Below are 22,036 nucleotides of genomic sequence, written 5' to 3'. Positions count from 1 at the left end.
CTTGAGAGGTGCGATGTAAATTCAGCCCATAAACCATTTGATCTTAATACTTTCATACGGCTCACTATGCAATCATTTAAATAAATACTGGAATTTCTGGACATAGAAAAACAAAGTTCTCTTTTTTGCAGCTGTTCATCATGGCAAATATAAATAATAATAAAACAAAACAAAAACATGGATGGATGGATGGATGGATGGATGAATGGATGGATTGATTGCGCTATCACTTTTATTGCATGTGAATAAACAATGGAGTGAACACAAAGCAAAAAAAGCAATAAAAATTTCACATTCAGCACAGTACAAAGGCACAAGTATGCAAGTTAAAAATAGAGTGCTGTAAAGATAACGCTTCAGATTATTAGTCAGTTATGACCTGATGCAAAATATTGCTACAATAGAGATAAATGGGCGACATTCCTCTTGCATGAATTAGATGGAGATCTGGGGAGTTCTTTAACAGTTTGTTTTGTTGTATCGTCCTGCTAAAAGAAAACAGCAGGGATATGCCTCTGTAGGTCAGAGTTGAGTCTGTTCATGGACGGCAGGACGCAGCGGAACGAGGCCCTGCAGGCTTACAATGCAGCTTGGTGAAGGTAAAAAAATAAAAAATAAGATTAAAGCCATCCATGTGATGTAAACGAAAATGTGACTCCTCAGACTTCGCTATAGTCTTTGATTGCTACACGGTCCTGTTTTACTGCTCAAGTAAAACATATTGCTTTTTTTATGGTAGATAAGTATCCGGCCAGTAGGAACTGCTCCTTCCTTGGAATACTGCAGACTGGAAACATCCCAACCTTTACCTAGACCCATTTCCCCCCCCTGGTTTGAACACATTAGCTTTGAACAGAAAGTGTTCTCTTGCTGCATAATATTAAATAAATTAAACACCTCAAAGTTACTAATGCTGAAAATATCATGGAAGTTGTAAAAACTTTCAAAAGAAAATATCTGACACTGGCTGACTTCTACATATTCTAAGTACAATTGCAACATATTGCTTAGAGAAATAGTTTATCATGCGTTTGGCTTAAAAAGCATGTTTTTCTGAAAAAAGATTTACAAAATATGCAATGCTTCAAAGGGAAATATTCTACCAGTCGCTGGTTGTTGGTCTCATCTTTTTTTTTTTTTTAATCACATGTAAGTTCACTGTAAGATTTAAAGCAGGAACTGCTTCAATTATCGTTTAAATAATAACGTAGATTTATTACGCTCACTAAAACTGCACAAGTTAATGTTAATCAGTTAATTTTGCACATATTTTTAAGTAGAAATCGCTAATTAGGTTTTACAGTGAGCTATGTGTACATTCATGTCAATACAACTCACTCAAAATGATCAAATTAGTCGAGTTATGAAAACTTAAGATGTACAACTTGCACATACTAACATTTTTAAGTTTTGGAAACTTAATTTTTTTGAGGAAAGGAGTTTGCATACCTTTTTTGCGTAAACTTCACTTATTGCGTGTTACAGGCTGAACTGTCAGGGTGGTTCTGGTTGTTCTGGTTCTGTACCACTGACCGATCTTTTTGCACATTCATCAGTCGACTCTGCAGACCTGACGGAGTTTCCAAGCAACTTTGCTTGGATGAAGGCCCATCTTCTTCCTCTGTTTTAAATGGCAGCTCACGTTTTATGGTTACAGTGTTGGAGATCTTACTCAGGTCCTGTGTAAAGAAACATTCATTACAATTTTGCAATGTGACCCGATAAAAAGTGGATAAAAAGATGAAAATGTATGTCCAGTGTAGTAAAGATCAATAAAAGTGACCTTTCTGTTGCTTTTGCCAACGGTAAAGGTTAATTTGGGAGTATGTTGAAGTGCTTGTCTGTTTAACGGTGAGACGGTTAAGTTAACACCCTTTGCTGGGCGATAACTTTCTCTCGACTGCAATGGCGGCAATGGAGATGTAGGAGGAGTCTCTCCCTGCAGAAGAAAGCAAATATTAGTGGTTAATGTGATATTTCACACTGTTTCTTTGCATTATTGTTTTGATTTGGTTTCTTGTTAAGGTTGATCAAGATGACTTCTGAAAACAACTAACATACCCCATAAGTTTGGGCAAACTTCTCTGCAAACGGCTGCATTTTTATGCTGTAGAGGTGGTAGAAATTGATGAGGCTGCCTCTCTTGGCCTCCGCTGAGTTTTCTTCTGGTGTCGGAAAAGCAGCTCTGTGGGATCCAAGATCTGTCAGCAAGAATGTAATAAAAGAAATGAAGTGTCAAACAAACATCTGAGGCTTCCACAAGACTTTAGTTACAGCAAGAGATTCAATTAGTAACTTATTTAGTGAGGATACATACATGAAGAAATTCAAAGCTACACTTCCATTTCTATGACATAAAATTCCAACATTTTTGCTTGAATTGGAAAAACTGGGTATGAATACTTGAATAGACAGACCCAGAAATGTGGTAACAGTAAATCATTGTTGTGTTAGTGTCAGATATGTGTGCAAAGAGAAAAACTAAAATATAATGATAGTTATGTGATCATTTAAACTGCCACAGTATTGTTTTTGTTATTATGCAACAGCGTTATAGCAGCCTTGCTAACGGCAAAAAAAACAACAAAATATTATTGGGAGAATTCATAGGTTAATATTTCTATAAAAAATTATATTTAATCTCTTGTATACACCCAAACAGACAGAAATCATACCCATCATCTCTCTGGGAAGATTTTCCACAGGTGACTCCGAGTTCAGCATCTCGTTGGAAACCTGTGGGTGAAAACATTCAGCAACATCTGAGGCTTCAAAACATGGCAGAAATGACATTAGATATGCATAAATCATGACGCTGCCACGCATCCAGAAAGTATTCACGTCGTTTCACTTTTTCACATTTCAAGTTACAGCCTTATTCTAAATTGTATTAGATTATTAAATGAAACCCTTTCCCAAAAGTCTACATACTATTTGGAAATGTATGAAAAATAGAAAACACACTTATGTGAACATTCACAACCTTTGCAATGAAGGTAAAAATTGAGCCATTTCCACTGATGTTCTTTGAACTGCCCCTCCTCCACATGTTGCTTCACAAGTTTCGGACACCTTTTTTTTTTTTTTGCTTACAAGATTTCCCTATTTCAATTAAACCATGTTCTAAATATAGTTAACTTATCCTGAAAATATAATTAAATAATGGAAGTCATGTTATTCTTAATCAAGAACATGATCTCATACCAATCAATACATGATCAAATCAAATAATGATTAAAGATACTGAGCCAGTGGTGAAAAATCTCAACACTTGTTGAGATTATTTATCATTACGTTAAGTTAGAAAAACAGCACTTACACTTCCATTGCTATATAGCTCAGTCTTGTAGCGCTCTACTATCTCCTCAAACGTTAGCTTGTGCTTGGTAGCCTGCAAAAGCCAACAACAAGAAAAGCCAGAAACTGAATTGGTGATTTCATAAACAACATATTTTCACACCACTCAGGGTAATTTTTTTTGTACCCTTTTACTTTCTGAATTTGGTATTACAACTGTAAACACATCCTCTAGATTTTGCTTCACAGAGATTTTTTAAATTTGTCATTACCATAAGCAAACTTTCCTTAATTCTTAACCCAATGGTTTTACCCAATCCTTGTATTGGAGAGAATAAAAGCAACTCTTTTGCTTGTTTCAACAAAACAACCTTCTGCATCATGGACAACGTGAGAAAGACAGTTTAAAATCCTTCTCCAAAACTTTGTTGCGTTTTCTGGCAGGATTTTTATAGACATGTTCTTTTTCTGGTGTGATGTATATTTTTGTATAAAAACAGTGATTCTCAATTAGTAGTTTTTAAAATCTTGACATGTTGTAGCCTAACAATATGTCTTCAAAAACAATCAGATGAAATTGAGCTGAGAGAACAAAATCAGAAGAAAAAAATGTCTGCAGTGAAAAAACAACCTAGGAAAGTAAAAATACATGGAAACCGACATGGGAGGGCTTAACAAATCAAAGCCCACCTTTGCTGTGATGTAGATGGCGCTAATGAGCAGGTGGTCCAGGTGACGGTCTTTCATGAGGGAAGTGTGCTGGGCCAGGGAACTCTCCAAACAGGTCCACATCTTTGACTTCAACTCATCAGAGACTTGTAGTTTGATACACATTTCCCTCAGACGCTCTGCCATCTCGCTGTAAACCTGATCACAGGACAAAGCACAGCTGCACAAAACAAATATTTTAACAGTGGAAAGTTCTGGGAGTAAGAACTCACCATCCAGGCAAACCGGTGAAGGAAAGGTTGCCCCTTGGTTCTGCTCACAGCTGGGGAGCCATGCTGGCGCTCTGAGGTCCTGGACGACTCTGCTTCCAATATTACATCTGCTCATAAGCACACAACTTGTATTGTAAGCCTTTTTCAACAAACTTWAGCAAAAGGGAGCTTTATCACTCTTTGTACCTTCTTGTGGGTTAGATTCCGGCTGACCTTCGACATTTGTTGGGGAAGTCATCTGTGATTAGAAAACAGTTGGGGTAATGCGATACTGACATCTTTTTGATAAAAACTAAACAAATAAAAGTATTTTAYAGGTGAATGTTTTGTTTTTGCAATGGCAGACCTGGTGTTTGAAAGGTGGAAATCCGTCATTGTCTTTGATTTTCTCCCATAGGTGAGAGTGGCTGGCCCAAACGGAGCTCTCTAAAACACTTGTTCCAATTGGCATAAATGAGCGTCTGATCAATTCCATGAATTTTTCCTTCCTGAATCTGAATAGGAACTGGTTATGTACCWGTGAAACCACAGCACAAAAAAAGCTGAAGCAGGTAACTCAGATTTTATAGCAGGTCTTGAGAGTTTTGTGTGTCAAACCTCTAAGAAAAGGTAGGAATCCAGTTTGAAAACTTTGAGGAGCAAAGTGACGTCACTGACTCGAAAGGTTGTTTTCAGGGCRATCTGCAAGCAACAGGTTACCAGACAGCGGTGCCAAAGGTCATTCTCCAAGAAGTTCTGCATCTGTGATATCACAACAAAATGACCATTACGTCACATCAAACCAAAGATGTGAGAGAAGAACAAACAAAAGCAAAATTTGGATTCAAAATTAGTAGTACACACTGGAGGTCCTGCATGTTTTAGGTGTTTCCCTGCTGCTGCACACCTGGTTTAAATGAATGGGTAATTAGCATCTAAAATATGCAGCAGAGTGGGGGCCAGAGGACCAGGGTTGGTGACCACTGGTACACACTATCTATCAAAGGGATCTCCAACTCCAGCACTGCGGCTGTCCATAAGGAAATTACATGCAAATGCAGTTTTTAGTGTGGCCACATGAGGGCAGCATACTCACAGAGCCAGTAAGATTTTCTAAGATGGTGTAGTAGTGTTTTGTGGCAGATGAGAAGCACTCTTCCTCCAGCTCTGAAAACACCAGACAATTTAAATGGAAGCATTTTGTTATTAAAATGTTCTGTGAACCAGTAACGGAGTAAATGGGACTTTTACCTCTTTGTGCGTCATCATGTTTATCATCCTYGCAGTGCTGCAGAAACTCCTGCAGCATGTCATTCAGTCTAATTTTTATTCCCTCTGTGGGATCTCTGGAGCAGGTCCTGATGTCAATGAAAAGTAAAAACATGTGTCAGAAATTATTTCTACATGTGAATAAAAATAGTCTGYAAGTAAACATTTTCATAGATTCAGTGACTTTCACAAAAAACCTCATCTTATTTGTTCAAAAACTATTGTCTTAATAAGCAAAGAATGCAAACATTGTAGTTTATATAAGTCGTTGCCACAGGAGCGAGGAGCTGTTCTGTTGCAGCGCTAACCTGAACAGACTGATCAGACGGTCACTGGGGCCAGGCCTCTGCTTTTCTACGTCAGGTCCAGGAGCGGTTGCCATGGTGAACTCTTCACTGACGGCGGCCAAAGCAGGAGGGCGCAACTAACTGATGATAAATAAGATCAAGAACTCTCAGGAACAGAGAAAAAAAAAATCACATGTATAAATATTTGTGATGCATAGACTGGGTTTTACCAGGCCAATGCCGATTTCTGATTTTCTTTGAAGTATGGTCTGATAATTTGTTTTGTTTTCTAAGGACTATGACACATAAAAGAGAAAAATAGTGTAGTGGTTGAGAATTTAAGATCTCCAATAAACACACATTGGTAAGACTACAAACAAATTAACAGCATGATTTAATATTGCTTACAATTGTCACGAAAAGTTTAGGAGACCACAGAGTCACACCCTGCTTGTATATAAAGTTTGAAGCTTAGAGTAATAGTTGGATGCTTCCTTGGTGAGCACTATGCACTTTTTTTATTTTTATATTTCTACATTATTTATTTATTCAGTAATGCTTGTGCCATGCATTTTTTAGGAGCTTTTCCTTCAAAGTGATTCAAGTGACGTACTTTCTTTTACACCTTTTAAACACATTTGAAGTTAAAAAGATACACACAAAAAATCCTCATCAATCTTTGTTTTCACTTTTTTAATATATCATTTAAACAACATCCAACCCTTCTAAAAATAACAAAAATGCTATTATTTTCATGTTTTTATCCTTTAAAATGCTTGTTTCGATGATTGTTTATTCCAAAAAAAGACAAATTAGCATTTTTCTCTCCTTCTGAAAACCCCCACACTTCAACAAAAACTAAAGCTTTTAAATCTCCACTAACACATGACAGTGTTCTGTTAGTCGATCTGGGCTGGGCAATAGAACGGCCTTAGTCAAATATGCTCAACAAAGTTGTAAACACTGTACACTCAACACTGTAAATGTAGATTAGTCTTTCTATCCGATCTCATCCCTTAATGTTTGTAGATTTAGACTTCAAAGCCGGGCCAGTGTGACCAGAGAAAGAAAATTGTGCATTCATCAACATTGTCATTGAAAATGGATTTTCTAAAAGGTTCAGTGTATTTTCAATGAATATGAAATTATTCATCTACCGCCACAATTTGTTTTATTTACGTACATTTCACTGGAATTAGCAGGAACCAAAATGCGAAATACATTGTGTTATTTTATCATTTTGGCAATGAAAAAAAAAAAAGAAGAAAAATATTCATTTCCTCACTAGCTCAAAGAACCACTTGTTCTTGATGCGAAATGAGATAATCAGATAATGATTTACTACATTGCCTTTAGGTTAAATGTAAACATAATCAGAATTAATAAAATATTAAATCAAATTGAAAAAATAAGAGAACATACTCCATTTTCCTCTGGGAGCTATAGCACCCCCTATTGGTGCAACAACCGATTAAAGGCATTAGTTTGAGCTGTAAAACATAACTGACGATATATTGCATTGTCTCTCCTAACTTTCCTCTTCCTTCAATGCGTATACGCAAAGACTTATGCTACGAAGCTACAGGCCTATCCTTAAATTCCAACTGTTAACCTATAACTCTGATATATGGCTTAAGTTTTAGTTTAATTCAAATTTCCTGCCATTCACAGGAGCTTCTCGGCTGACGTAACAATGCAAGAGGAGCTGGTAACCCCCCCGGAGATGTCAGTGTTATAACAGAAAGAGTCACCGCAGTCTTTTATTTTTTAACTTTCTAAAAGAAGGCAAGTGGTTTAGTTTTCTTTTCCCATTTAAAGTCCTGGACCTTTAACTGGTTAATACCGGCTACCCTTTAGTTGTGACTGGATAATAATGAGTCTACATGTCATCTTTAGTACAATACACTGTTATACAACTACAACAACAAGTTATTACACTTGTTAATAAACAAATATAATCACGCAGCAAACAATTTAAGGTTTTCTTAAAGACTTACCGCATTAGTTTAGCACGCAACAAGCCTTCCTGTCAGCTGACTGCGGAAATGCACTGCAAGCGCGGGAAATATCAGGGAGGCGCACGTGAAACAAGAACACATCCGGTTACTTAGCGGAATGTCCCGCCTCCTTTTAAAAGGAGAGCATATAAAACTTCCCATTGGATGGGAGTGAAAGCAACTCCTGTGACATTTGGTGCAATAAAATCATCAAATAAGCAAACAACTGTGTTGTGTGTTTTGTTTGAGTCATCTGGCGTCGTGTCGCTGATTTTCTACATTTTAATAAATCGGGTATAAGAAATGAGACAGAAATTCTGACTTAATGACGGAGGTAAACAACCTCAACTAGAGGGCCAAGATTTAAAGAAATTAACTATAGCCTCTAGTTAACTGGTATGTAGAAAWTTTTTTTTTACAAAAATATAAAACAATAATTGTGGCTCTCATGGCTCGACATAAAAAACACTTGGAACAAAGCTGACTTGCACATATTACTGGATGGATCTCAATATAAATGCCACTTAAGGGAATGGAGTATTTAAATGAACAGCTGTCATTAGACATAATTTCTGCTGCTATTTATTAACTGAAGAGATCTGTTTAAATGGAGGGGATGCGCATCACAAAGTTACCACTATGATCATTAATGATTGTGGAAATGCTTTAGAAAAATAATGCATAATTTTGGGTGAAAAAATATGATGCTCATTCATGTTTGCATTAAAATAAAGAAAAAATAGAAATATAAAATAAGCCTTGGAATTACTATAAATGGCTGTGATTTAGGCTTTTTTTAAAACTTACTTCAAGAAGAGACTTTGGAAGAAGAAAATAATTTTAGACAATTGGAAATCCATACAATCCTGTAAGAACTGAAAACATTAATAAAAGACCATCAGGCAAAGCAAAAAACACAGGCACATGGGATGAATAGTCAGAAGAATATGTTTAATAAAAATAATTAAACCTCAATTTCCTCTATAGAACTTCATAGAAAGTAATCCAATAAATTACAAATTACTTTAAGACGCATTTTCCTGCACTACAATAATTATTTTGACTACACAGACCACATCTTGCAAGAATTACAACTTTCCAATGAGAAAAATAAAGACAAACTGACCAAGGTGACATTTTACGGTCTCATCAAGCTTGAACCAAAAATACAAAACCCACGTTTGCTCATCGTGTCCTCCTTTTACAGCAGTAGTGTTTTGTCACTCCCCTTGCATATTGGTCTCTGTTTACTTGCGTCAAGCCACATTATGAACTCAAAACATTTCCAATACGAGTCCTTTTGCGTTCCCACTTCTGTTGTTGCAAGCCCTAGCACACAAATCAATTCACTGAGGCGTCGCTGGGGGGCGACAAATAATCATTCGATCAGTGGCTTACAGCAGACGGAGCGGTGGCTGGGTGTTTGCATAAGGGCACTACCAGTTAAAACAGAGCAGAGGTGTAGATATACAAAATGACAGTGGTATGTTTTGCTCAGACATAGAAAAATACCATACTGTTAGTAATCATTAAAAAATGCAAATTGCATTGAAAGCAAACCATGATGAGGTCTATATAGAGCAGGCATACAAGAAAACCACTTTAAAGCAACATTAGAAAAGACGTGTCTTCAGTCTTTGTGTTCAGACCTCGCAAATTGTATTTTGTCATCATCATTAAGCCCACTGGAGAGAGAGAGAGAAAGAGAGGTGCTACAGATACTTAGGAATTCAACAGTTTATCCAGGGGGCCCTTCTCCTTGGAAATATCTAACAGTCAACGGTGTAACAGCAGTCCTAGAGCAAGCACTGTTGTGCCAGAGAAGATTACAAAAAGGTACTTCGGCTCGAGTGTAGTCCAGTGTTTATGTGTAACCTGGTTACAGCTCTAAAATGAATGTGCGCGGGGAAAGCTGAAGGAAACACACAAGCATGGCGAGTGAGCGGCGCTATGAGAGGATGAGGTGCAGGATAAGGGCACTTCTACATCTAGCTGAAGCTCAGTTTGTCAGCAAAACAGATTCATGAATGATAAAATGAGACAAAGCTGCAGACTCCCAGCAACGCAAATTGAAATGATCAAGCCCTTCCTGAAGCAAACCCACCCAACGCTAACTTTAATACTCAGCTATAATGAACAATCAATACAGTCTTAAACAGGATTGATCCATGTTGTGCTTGTGGCACTTGTATTTTTAACACCCCCAGGCTGTCATGCAACACATTAAACTTCCTTCAGAGTCCTGAAGAGGCATGTTTGAAGATAAAAGAACACTTGTAATGCGGTGTTCACAAGTCAAAAACCAGTGAAGCTCCATAAACACAAAAACATTCAGACTGGAAAAGTTCTGGAAGCAGGAGTTACCGAGCCGTGGAGGGAGAAACGGCATAACGTAGTCACAGAGGAGATGGGGAAACTTGGCTTCTGACACACATTCACACACAGTCCAGGAGAAACAGACAGACATGCATATGTACATCTGCACAGTGAAGTCAACTCTTGTAGCAAAGCTGAGGTAAAGATGCAGTCAAATACAATGGGATCTAAGAAATAATATCCACAACACTTTCAGGACATCTGGGGGTAAAAGGGCAGTTTTTTGGCACACAGTAGAAACTGAATTTCTGTCAATAACTGACCATGTCAACTAACAGTTACACAAGTGAATATTTGTGCCTTATTTAAGGAACTACAAACTAAAATGTGTCAYTCCTAGGGAGTAGGTAAATAAATGTTCTACTGTCAAATTATGCCTGATTGTGAACATTCTACATTTCCCACTCAATATGTAATCCTGTCTCTAACCTGAATAAGAGAAAAGAAGGGAAGGGATAGGATGAATGAGTTGTGAACTGGGGGTGGAAACATGGCAGATGAGAGAATCTACAGCTTCAGTGACATTCATTAGCTGCCCAGGTTATTGCTGACATTATCCAACATCCATCTGCAAAGCCAAAGTGTCAACAAACCTGCAAATGTACTGGCTATTTTACAAGTGAAACCAAAGTGTTTGAAAAGTGTCAACCCCCCCTCCCCAAACAATCAAAATATATTAATAGTACTGCTCAATGAGCAAGTTGATGTAGTTTCATCTTTTTTTTTTTTAATAAAATTAATCCTGACATAATTACAATAATGCCTTTTCTTCTGTTGCAATTGTACATAATCAGGTGGTACAAGTTCACAAAGTTCAGAAAGTCTACCAAAGTCTGACATGCAAAAAGTCTCAATACAAGACTGTACCTTGTGAACAGACATGGACATTTTTTTCTGGCTCCTTTAAGTCAGTTTTTTTTTTTAAAGGTTTTTACAGTCTTTTTTTACACAACGTAGTTAGTTCTTGTATTTACATGTAAAGAAATCGCAACATAAGTGCTGGAAAATCCATATATATGTGAATAAATGTCTACATTTCTAGGCAATACATAAATAAATTTTTCATTTTCTGTTCGTAGGTTCAGTCCTCGTCACTGGAGTCCGAATCATCAGAGGATGAGGAAGAGCTCCCGGACTCCGACGAAGATGACTCAGCTTTTGCTGAACCTTCAGGGCCGCTGTTTTCTCTCGGTTCTGCAGATTCCTCGTCATCCTCTTCCTCGTCGTCCAAAGCCTCCTCGGGCGCCTCTTCCTCCTCTTCCTCCTTTCCTGGCAGCTGCTCCGCTTTAGTCAGGAAGGACTGGGAGGCTGCAGGAGCAGAAGAAAGAGGAGCAGCAGCAGCAGATGGAAGGGTTGAAGGGTCACTGTTTGAGCTCTGCAGCTGTGTGGCAGACACAGGAAGGTTAAGGCCTGGAGTGAGAAGCATCCCTGGGTAAAGCATACTGGAGAGTAACAAGGGGTTAAGAGAGAGTGGGTGACTGGTGGCTGCAGAGGCAGCTGAAGCACTTGGTGTGACAGTGGCAGAGGAAGCAGAACTGGAAGTGGAGGAAGGAGTCGTGTTTATGTCCTCTGTCCTTTCTCCTTTGGTTTCCGAAGTGTTAGAGGGGGCATTAGACGGCTCGCACGTCCCGCTGCTGTCGGTTCCCTTCGTCTTCTCTTCGGAACCTCCCGCAGCTTCCTGAGTAGGCTTTCCAAGCATGCTGCTCATGCCGAGCAGGTTTGGCAATCCGGCCATACCAGAAAGCATCATGGGAAACATGGCGGCGAGATTGCTCGCGGCCAAGTTGCTGGCGTCTGGCGGCAGTCCCATGAGGCCTGCAGTGAGCTGCAGGGACTGTAAACTTTGGAGGTTTTGCTGGAAGGCCTGTAGACTGCCGAGGTCCATGCCAGAGAGGAGACCGTTAGCCAGCAGGGAATTTAAACCCAGGGCGGAGGGTGCAGAGCTGGGTGCCGCTGCAGCCGCCGCAGCCACCGCTGCCTTGGCCAGGGGATTCTTCGGTCGGCGTCCTCGTCGGCTTACCTCCTCTGGAACGATTGGTCCAGTCAGGATCCGGTCAAACATGCTCTCAGGGAGGTACCCCTAGTTAAACACAACAGATACACAGGCTTAGAATGAAAATTAAACAGGCTCAGTTTCTTACAACCAATGCTTGGTTGCAAGGCATTTCAATGCTCTCCTATCCAATGCCAGGAAAGGACCTATTATTCTACACCTCAAGATAACTGGTGCTTCCTTTTACCGTTAATGCAGCTCATACTGCTACATGTTCCCTCACAATATACATTTCAAAATGTGAGGCACGATCCCATAAGGGGTGCTATTACTTTTATTGGCATTTCAAGTAACCATGGCGAAGTAAATGGTGAAAAACGAACCAAATTCAAATCAAAACAAATTCTAACTGACACCGTTTTCTGTCAGTTACACTAAAAAACGAGATAGAAAGAATTTTGTCTGCCCAGCTTATGTTTTATAAACAACATTATTACTTATTAATTTGGTGTTAAGAGATTAGCGTTTCTTTTTCTGGTAGCGAACTGCCACAAAGTATAAATCAGATTTTTACTTTTGTGATGAATGTCTGTTTTATAATATATTTACCACCAATGACAAAAAAAAATATTCTAATTTTTCTGCAAGATTCACTAATTGCAGAATTCTTAGCATAAGATAAGTAGTATTTCAAAAGAGCAGAGGAAATCTTATGTTTTTTTAACAATAACAATATTTGTGTTTAATCTGTTGCTAAGAGATGGACACGTTTTCTGGTAACCAATGTCTTCATACTTTAGCAAAAGTTAAAATCAGAAGGCAGTGCATTAACATTACAAACATTAGCAGGCAGTGCCTTTTCCCTAACTCTTTCCCTAAAATAAGTTTTTTAGCTATTTTTAAAAATGTATTAAGCATGTTTAGCACTCTGTATGGAGGAAGTCAGGAAGTCAGGGTCAACCTGTTGAGCTTGACCCTGTTGAGTCAAGCTCAACAGGGTCTTCTTTCCCCGCTGATTCTGCCAAGCCCGTTCCCTTGGCTGTGGTTTCGCTGGATGGGAGTTAGGGACAGTGGGAATCTCGTTCATCATGCCACTGGCAGCATTTAGGCTAACATTAGCATTTTGGCTAATTTTAGCTTGTACACTAATTTCAGCATACTGAATGAAATAAGTCCATGTTACTCAAGATGCTTGTGACTCTCCACATGCTACTGAGTACATTGTAGCTTTCTTTAGCATCTATGCTAATTTTTACATCAGAACGTTGGGTTCCAACCGATGGGCACACTTTGGCAGGCCCTGTTTAAATTTATTCAGAAATGTTCTAGTTTAAATTAACGCTTTTCTAAAACAATTGAAAACACTAATGAATGCAGGACTTATTATTGCAAATTGTGAGAAAACTACAATGACTCACCGACTGTTTAACCACGTCAGCCCATTCAGGTGGGACCCCATACTCTGGATTTTCCTGAAGGAACCGGCACAGATCCTTCAGAGGAGGAGCAAAAGCTCCACCGATCTACACAAGAGAAAACAAGCCATGTGAACCAGTCTGCACAACAGCCAAAGCAGATATTTACACACAGAAAAACTACTCATATTTAGAGTTTTTGCTATTAAAAATCTGAAAAGTGCATTTAGCTCCCCAATACTACACTGCACAGTGAAGCATGGTGATGGTAGCATCATGTTGTTGGGGTGAACTTGTTAGCTGATTGTTCAATTAATGGGGCAATGGATGAAACTAAATAGAAGAAAATACAATAAGTATTAATCTTTTAAAGTTTTATTTGTAAAAAACTGAAAATTGTGCACACTTTAAATAAAAGATGAAATAAAACCAAACACAAAGTCACCTTGCGAGCATTTCTCCTGTTTATGATCTGGACCCTTTCTTCGCCCGTTAGACTGTTGACGTCGATCTTGTTAGGGTTCCTGCAGCGGTGCCGCTTCTGCTTGGGTCGGCCATCTTGGAAGTGGAACTGCATCTGCATCTTATTGACTCCCTGGAAACAAAACAACAACAAACTTGTTGAGAACATTTTAGTAAACGGTACGTTCCAACGTGAATCAGTGTCCCAGAACGGGATGAAAATTATAAAAATAACCAGTACTAACCGGGATAAAAGCTCCTGTATCTGCGACAAAGCCTGGGTGTTCCCTAAGCCACTGGTCTAGGTCTTTCCTCATGGGAGCGTCGTCGCCTGCCAGACGGGTGCCGTCCTTCAGGTTGATGACGGGGATCCTGGTGTCTGTGTCTGCAGGGATCTGACTGGAGTTTATTTGTGCAGCAGCTCCTGTGATGCCCACCTGGCCGATTCCACCCCATCCTGGAGCCACCTTCACAGACATAGGAACACGATGCTGATTTTATTTAACATTTACCTCATACAGCGTGCTTTGCAGGATTTTTTTAGTTCAATTTGCAGAATATTAACAAGAGATATTAAGAAATTTTACCGGTTCAGGAGTAGCAGATAATTTATTCCTGTTCATGAAGAGCAGCTCCATTCCTTCTACATTCTTCCTTCTCCCCCGTCGCTTCTTAACCACTGGCTGGCCGTCCATTACTCCGTTCAACCTCATCTGACCACTAATACCTGGAGTAACTGAAGGAAAGGCACCATGTTTGTCATTGTGTATATTCCAAGAAATTAAATTGTCATTTTCAGATGCTTCAAAAGTTTTTGCCTCAGTTTTATTATAAATTACAAAACTGTAATTTAAGTTTGGTGTTTTATCCTTTCACCAAACTTTCTACTGATATAATTAAATACAGCAATTTGTTAACAGGAAGACATGCACACCAAAAACATGATTTTGGTGCTAAAAAGTTTTCATACATGCTGCCATCTAGTGGCAGATGAAGAACACAAACACTGAACATATCCAGCTTATCCTGCAACTTAAAAAAAAACCCAAACAAACAAAAAACATCATACCAGTCTGGAAAGAGCTTTGAGGTTTGGTTATGTCTGCCAGGCCTGTGTCCGAAGCGCTCTGCAGCTCATGAAGCCGGGCCAGATACTGTTGCTGGGCCTGGGGGCCCTCCTCAGTCTCTAGGGGCCTCTTTATAGGCAAGCCCTGCTTCTGGAAGGTCAGCTTCAGACCTCCTTCCTGCTACACACACAAACAGGATCGTGAGAGGTGACTCGATGAAAGGCAAACTCGTGGAATAAAAATGAAAATTAAATACCTAGAAGGTTCATCTATGACCTTTAATTCATCAGAGATCACATTTAGGATGTTCTCGTTTTGACTATTATTTGATTTATTCACCAAAAAAACAAATTATATCCAATTTTATTCCTCTTTCCTTAGCCTTTAAAAGTTTCAAATCTAATCTATCAAAATTTAAAGATACATTTTATCAAACAATTACAGAAAACACTGTTCAAGTTGTTGTTTGTTAGTAGTGGTGGGACACATGAACACACAGTGGGCAATGCTGAGCAGGGCAGTGGGTGAAGTCTATTTGTAGCCTGGACTGTGCTTAGAAGCCATGCCAAAGACATAGCTGTTGTCAGCATATAATGTCCCAATTTAAAGGTAAAAAGCAGCTATGAAATGAAAAACCACACTTTTTGGAGTCTTTATCAAAACGCGACATCAGAAAAAGAAATTCAAGCAAATATGATTCCTGCTTAGGTTATAGCCATGTTGTCAACAAGCATATTAGACAAAACCACCAGCGGCAGAAGTTCCCATTCCAGTTAGATTACAGGCAAGACCCCTTCAGAGCAGAGAGGCTTCAAACAGAAGCTTATCATACGCTCATGACTGGATGATTTGTGTTCGTGTAATCACAGCCTGAGAGCCCAATTCAAATAGAGTGTGTGGGAAAAGAGGGGAAGGCTGTTATTAAATTAATCTCTCCTCCTGCCAGGCAGTGCAAACCGCTAATCATCCTCAAAGGAAAGCAGGCCAACGGAGAGCGAAGAGACATGCTGAACGCGGCAGCTAACAGCGGTCATGGCAGAGAAGAGGCAGGGGTCCTACAGTTAGGGCTGAAGCGGAGGGAGGGGGACGGAGCGAGGAATTGAGAAATCAAACATACATCATTGAGCTTTACTGAGAACTCCTTGTTTTCTGCAACATGCTTGGTCACCTTTGACCCCTGTGGAGAGGCAGAGGGGTCCTCGCACAGGCTGTTGGCGTTGTCCAGCAGTTTGGTGGTGTAGAAGGAGGCGACCGTGCTGCCGGGCTCGTAGACCCGACGGTGGCCAGGCCACTTGCCCTTGAGCACGGCCTGGCAGATGCTGTCCAGACGGTTGATTATCACACGGTCCTAGTCAAATCAACATAAAAAATTAATAATAATAATAATAATAAAAAACTCACCCAATAGCACCTAAACCCAAGCAGTTATGTTAGGCAATATGAGAGCTTAGTATCAAAATAAAATAACCCCGCAATGGGAGAGTTATCTTTTCTAATATCTGATAAGCTATTCACTCAACAATTAGTATTCATTCAACATGGGCAATGTGGCTCAAAAATAAAATCTCAAATTTGAATCTATTTTTCTTTTTACTTGCTTTCTTTTTGAAAAAACTAGTTACAAATGACAGAAAATATTTTCAAAAAGCATCTTATTTCAATCATCGCTTCGATACAAGGTGACTTTTTGATTAATTACAAGGATGTAAAAATATTTGCAGAAAACTGATAATTTGACTTGAAAAAAAAAATCATAAAATTACAAGAAAAAAGTTGTTTTATGGGGGGAAATGCTAAGTTATCAGGATCTGATGTGAGCAACTCACCTTATATAGATCTTCAAAAAGATAATTGTTTGAATGATCATTTCAAAGTCCTGCTACTGATAATAATTTCATGCTGATGTTAAAAGATTAAGTATTTATATTAATTATTATCTGTAAAACTTCATAAAATGCTCTACATTTCTTATTTTAATTCCTCCAAAAACCAAATATTTGATTAATCGATCAAATCGATTTATCACCCGGCCCTAGCATCCATGCTTGAATAGCTCTGCAAGTGACCAGAGTCCTAAGTATTACCTCAAAAGCAAACCTTAATCTGTAGTTAACTCTAGACTGCAAAAAAAACAGGAGTTATTTACCTTGGGCCAGTATGACGCAGCCAGCATGTAGCCTCCACCCTGGAAAGGATGGGAGGAGTTGTTTGTGACTCCATTCTCAGACACGTGTGAGTCTTGCATTTCGTCCTGTGTGGTGCTCAGGGAGGCCACGCTGTCCTCATCGAAACCCTTAACACTTGTTGTTGCAGGCACTGTGAACAAAAAATACAATAAAAATCCAACTCAACAGGTTAGGGTAGGTTTATGGGCTATTCAAAACATGTTCATTCGGTTTCTTGCGCAAAATTATTCTTAGAATTTAGGATTTCCGTCTGGTCAGTTCTGCCTATTCTGAGCTCCATTCAGAATTAACTGCTTTAGGGTCTCTTGTTACTTTAAATAAACTTGCAGGTAAAAATGGCTGCAAACGGATGCAAAATTATAGAAACGTACATCTTTGAAAAGCAAAAGTACAGCCTCAAGCACAACCAACAGGAATGTTGTGTGGTTTCTGAATGGTAAGTCAACAAAATATTTGTCTTTTCAAGCAGCCATTGTACAGCATAAGCAAGCCGACAAAACATGCTCGAGTAGGTAACGGGCCTTCCTGGAGTTAAAGTGCCTGTCAAATTTGACTGAACAATCCAGAGTTTTTTGAAATTGTTTATTTTTCAGACACCAAAAAACCTTAAATTATTCCCAAAAAACAGTGCTCAACTGTTTTTAGAAGGAGTAGAAAACCTAATGGAAGTAAAAAAAACAAAAACAACAACAAAAGACTGAATTGAGAACCAGGAAGAATTATTTCCTTAAAATCGGTGTAACTCACCTTTCTTCTTTGCTTCCTCTCCCTCACTTTCACTGTCATCAGAAGAGGAGGAGGAGGACGACGATGACGATGAAGAGCCAGAGGAACAAGACGAGGAGGAGGAGGAAGAGCTGGACCCGGAATGTGAGGAGGAGGAAGAAGATGAGGATGAGGATGAAGAAGATCGTGACGAAGAGCTCGAGGAGGAACCGTCCGAGTCGGACTCGGAGCCTCGCCGGGCCTCCCTGCGGCCCCTTTTGCTCGCCTTCTTGGGTTTCCTTTCTGTGGAGTTGGGTGTGAGCGGCTTGGTGCGCGCCGCCACCATCTGCCTCTCGCTGTCCTTTGCCACGGAAACGGGCTTCTCCTCCAGGCCTGTCGGAGTCGCTGGAGGCTGCGGGGGGCTCCAGCTCTCCCCCCGTCTTTCTTTAATCTCCTCTTCTTCTGAGGCTGCTTCCACTTTAGGCACAATGCCACAGGGATCCGGGTCTCTCTGGGTGGCCGGGGGCAGCGGGGAGCCTGTCGGTAATGGTCCGGCAGCCTGGTACTGAGGGAGCAGGAGTGGGGTTGTTGTGCGTTGCTGCTGCTGTGCGGCTTTCACCTGGCTGTAGTTGCGTTGGGCTGCCATGAAGCACAGGTCGGGGTCTCTCAGAATGTGGTAATCCGTCCGACTGACGCCGTGCTTTGCGGCGCCGATCAGCAGGTCGCGGTCGTGAGTTCCAGCCTCCCACCACACGGGTAAGTCAGAGCTCATCTGGCACAGGGACAGACGTTCAAACAGCAGTGGATGTCTGAGGACTTGTTCCCTGACCTGGCGAAGCAGCTCTACTCTGTACAGGGTACGAGAGGCTCGCTCTTCTGTGATTGGCTGGATGGTCAGGGATGGATCCACCGCAGAATCTGGAACAAAAGGAGAAAATGACAGTTTTGCTCTAAAGGTACAACAAAGGCTTGTTTGTGGCTACAGCTGAAGCGTCGCACTGTTTGCCTTTCGGCTAATGATTAACCTCATCACCAGGCTACCTCTGAACTGGCGGCGCAACTTGTTTACCACAGACTTCTCTCCTAAACAGTCTCATACAGACGAGGAGCGTGGCACATATCTCTGCTGGCCTTCTTCAAGTTTGTAAAAATAATAAACTAAGTACACTGCATTAACTGAAATCTAAGTTAACTTAAAGAAAATTAAGAGTATTAATGCTTTGTTTCTTTTCTGACAAGATACTTTTTCTCACCAAGAGGTTTTTCAGTTAGAACATTTCCCTTATTTAAAGTGTTTTGTTGCTTAATTATCTTAAGAAATTAAAGCTTGATATTATGAATTTAATACTTAATATGAGGCAGTTTATGCTAGAAACTAGAATAGTTTTCAAAGAAACAATAGAAAAAATAAATTTGTACAACATTTAAAGCAACATCAAACATAAATGGCGTGTCGTTATAGATTCAGATAATTCCCAGTTTTTATTACTTAATTTGATCGTTCACAGTCATAAGAAGGCTAAATCAAAAGCAAGTCATACGTGTTTCTATGCAAACAAGATTCTGACCTCCATCTTTGGGTGGCAGGCGACACACTCGTCTACACATAGCAGTGAAGGCGCAGAGGTATTTCTGCAAGCTCTCGTCCGTTTTCTTGTGCAGCCGGGCCATGGCCCTGAACTTGGTCCAGTCAAATCGCCCGAGGCTCGGGTCAAAAACGACACCAAAAGTGGACACAACCCGATAAAAATCCGCCTCTTCTCGCCTGGTCCACCTGCAATAAGGGCATTTAGATAAATAATCAGATGAGAATCCTTGTTACAAAAAGCGTAACATGAGTCTTGGATTTGTGTTTTTGTAAATATTTCAGTTTTCATGCATTTCATTTGCTTCCTGACCTCTGTTGGCGTTCAATCTTTGCAGCCATCTTGGGGTTGAGTGTGTCTTTGAGTGCGGGGGGCAGCGGGCAGATGGGAGCAGAGAGCATCATGGCCTGCTGGGGTTGAGACTGGGACTGAGTCTGGTGGATGTGTAGGATCTGCCGGCTCTTGGTGTAGCGCTGAGACGCCGTGATCAGTCGTCTCAGTCTGGCTGTCAACACTGAGGGAGAGGGCCAGTAGGAAGTCTGGCCTTCCGTCACTGGAGGTGCGTCTGGTTGTAGCAACAAAAATTATAGAGACAGAATCCTATTTTTAGCTATAAAAATAGAAGTGGGTTGTTTTGCTGCTTCAAACTTTGAGATCTGTCCTGTGTAGGAAGGTTTTGCTTTTAATAAATTGTGATAATTCCACTCAGGATTGAGAAGATTTAATACCCACCTCCAGCATTATCAGAGACGACCAAATCTCCAGGGGAAGAGGCGTCATCCTGCGGGACGACAAACTCTCATTTTAGACATGACTGACTTTAAAAGAAGTAAACATATTATTATCACACATCTAAAGTGGTGATACAACAACAGTTGCACTCGTCAGGAATTGCTAACTTTGAATAAAAACAGTACAAAAAAAAATAAAAAAATTCAAACCAACAGAAAATGAAGGGATTTGATTATCCACATTTAGGCTTCAAAGCAAATGGCCCCAACATGGATCAAGATTTTTTTCTCTAAAACATATGTTGATGCATTTATGAATGTTGTAAAGTTTCACTGGCTTATAACACAAACGAGTGCTTAAAATATTTAAAACAGCAGCTGGCAATCAACAAACAGGATGTCTGCTTGGGATTCAACTGCTGGCTCTACCAGAGCAGATAGCTGAGCTAATTAACCGGCTGATACCAGCTTGTTAAACTCCCAGTGTTACTCAACGGCAAAAACACATATTCAGTTGGAAATTACTGTTAAATTTAGTACTGCTTCAGTCAATATCTAAAAAGATAATAAATACATGCTAATAAAAAAATGACTATTTCACATTTTATTAAAATATTTTTGAAAAATTGCATTTACCCAATGTTATCTTACTGAGAGTATTTCATACTGGTCCAAGCCCAACATGTTGTTTACACGTTGCATTTTAATAACCCAACTTTACCTGAAAACCTAATTAGTTGCCATGCTTTAACAGAGAAAATATGACAATATTTGAAAAGATTAAAGATATTAGCTGCTTAGAGTGAATAAACCAGACAGTGCAGTGAAGCCAGAAGATGGCGGTGCAGGACACACTTGCTTGTGGGTTTAATCTTAGAAGTGGCGGTAATTTCTAAACAGAATCCAATCTCAACCACTTCTTAAATCCTCCTGGCCTTGTCATGAGATACATGACCCTTTCATCCAAAATATTCGGTGTGCATCTTAGAAATACAGCGAAAGCTCATTTTTAAATCTTTATGGAAGTTTCTTGACACAATTCTCACTTTCTAATTAGAAATTACACACCACAGCATGAATAGCTGTAGTAATAATGACAACTATTACTTTCAAGTCAAATATACCGTGTTCTGATACCATAACTTAAATAAAATGCTAAAAGCTCACATTTTACTGAGAATGAAAGGATTACAAATAATCATAAAATTGTCAAAAAGTAGGATATAAAGTTTTCTTAATCTTTCTAATTAGTAGAAATGTTACAGAGTTGACATGACCTTTTAATTCGTAGATTTTGTAGACTTACCTCCATGTCGTCTTTCAGAAGAGCTGGAGCAGGCTTGTACTCTGGATCATCCACATCCCTGCATTCAGATTATTGTTGCAGATTATGGAGGTTTTAATAAACAGGGTACAAGCAGAGCACATGTTGGTGCGGTGTGCCTGCTCACCCATCCATGAAGTCATTGCCTCTCTGCTCTGCAGCGATGGCCTTCTCATCCGGTCGCCCGACACGGTCTAAGAAGCACAGAGTTGGGTCTGCACGAATAGTGTTGTACTTCTCATACCCTGGAAGCGTGCAGAAAGACAAACACACACCAAATTTAGCAAAAGATAATGAATGGAAACATGTGGATAAGTGATCAGAAAATACACACAAGCTGTCTAATTTCCCACTGGTACCAAAGAAATCCAGTTTTGGATATAAAGCAAATTTATTTGACTTATGTAGACGAGTTAGTGTA

General features: G+C 39.7%; 2 protein-coding genes across 9 annotated transcripts in view; both read right to left on the bottom strand.

Annotated features, from left to right (window-relative positions):
* Positions 1-202: 202 nt before the first annotated feature.
* Positions 203-7,856, bottom strand: LOC103462656 (retinoblastoma-like protein 2). Of its 2 annotated transcripts, XM_008405561.1 has the most exons (15): positions 7,771-7,856; positions 5,795-5,914; positions 5,469-5,575; positions 5,314-5,384; positions 4,836-4,979; positions 4,585-4,743; positions 4,425-4,476; positions 4,239-4,345; positions 3,988-4,164; positions 3,320-3,391; positions 2,676-2,736; positions 2,062-2,201; positions 1,784-1,939; positions 1,450-1,679; positions 203-589 (listed from the first exon to the last, which is right to left on the bottom strand). In XM_008405561.1, exons 2-14 carry the CDS (start codon positions 5,866-5,868, stop codon positions 1,470-1,472), a joined length of 1,530 nt encoding a protein of 509 aa, XP_008403783.1. In that variant the 5' UTR covers positions 5,869-5,914; positions 7,771-7,856; the 3' UTR covers positions 203-589; positions 1,450-1,469. The 2 variants fall into 2 exon arrangements, with proteins under 2 accessions (XP_008403783.1, XP_017159332.1); XM_017303843.1 differs by having other exon boundaries at positions 203-1,679.
* An 844-nt stretch (positions 7,857-8,700) lies between these two features.
* The window catches only part of chd9 (chromodomain helicase DNA binding protein 9), a 90,100-nt gene continuing 76,764 nt past the window's right edge, over positions 8,701-22,036 (bottom strand). For 4 of the 7 annotated variants that reach the window (XM_008405563.2, XM_017304001.1, XM_017304005.1 and 1 more), the window contains 14 exons: positions 21,743-21,860; positions 21,598-21,655; positions 20,293-20,341; positions 19,873-20,125; positions 19,543-19,748; positions 18,017-18,892; positions 17,230-17,399; positions 16,201-16,431; positions 15,086-15,263; positions 14,604-14,752; positions 14,262-14,483; positions 14,000-14,149; positions 13,558-13,662; positions 8,701-12,226 (listed from right to left, as the gene is read on the bottom strand). In XM_008405563.2, coding sequence (XP_008403785.1) covers positions 11,228-12,226; positions 13,558-13,662; positions 14,000-14,149; positions 14,262-14,483; positions 14,604-14,752; positions 15,086-15,263; positions 16,201-16,431; positions 17,230-17,399; positions 18,017-18,892; positions 19,543-19,748; positions 19,873-20,125; positions 20,293-20,341; positions 21,598-21,655; positions 21,743-21,860 — 3,764 coding nt within the window. In that variant the 3' untranslated portion in view covers positions 8,701-11,227. The remainder of the gene's footprint in view (positions 12,227-13,557; positions 13,663-13,999; positions 14,150-14,261; positions 14,484-14,603; positions 14,753-15,085; positions 15,264-16,200; positions 16,432-17,229; positions 17,400-18,016; positions 18,893-19,542; positions 19,749-19,872; positions 20,126-20,292; positions 20,342-21,597; positions 21,656-21,742; positions 21,861-22,036) is intronic. The other 3 variants (XM_017304000.1, XM_017304002.1, XM_017304003.1) reach the window with 3 other exon arrangements.

This window comes from Poecilia reticulata, linkage group LG3, assembly GCF_000633615.1.
Source record: "Poecilia reticulata strain Guanapo linkage group LG3, Guppy_female_1.0+MT, whole genome shotgun sequence".
NCBI classification, from domain to species: domain Eukaryota; kingdom Metazoa; phylum Chordata; class Actinopteri; order Cyprinodontiformes; family Poeciliidae; genus Poecilia; species Poecilia reticulata.
The sequence above is the reverse complement of the archived record's forward strand: the minus strand, read 5'-3'. Positions and strand labels throughout refer to the sequence as shown.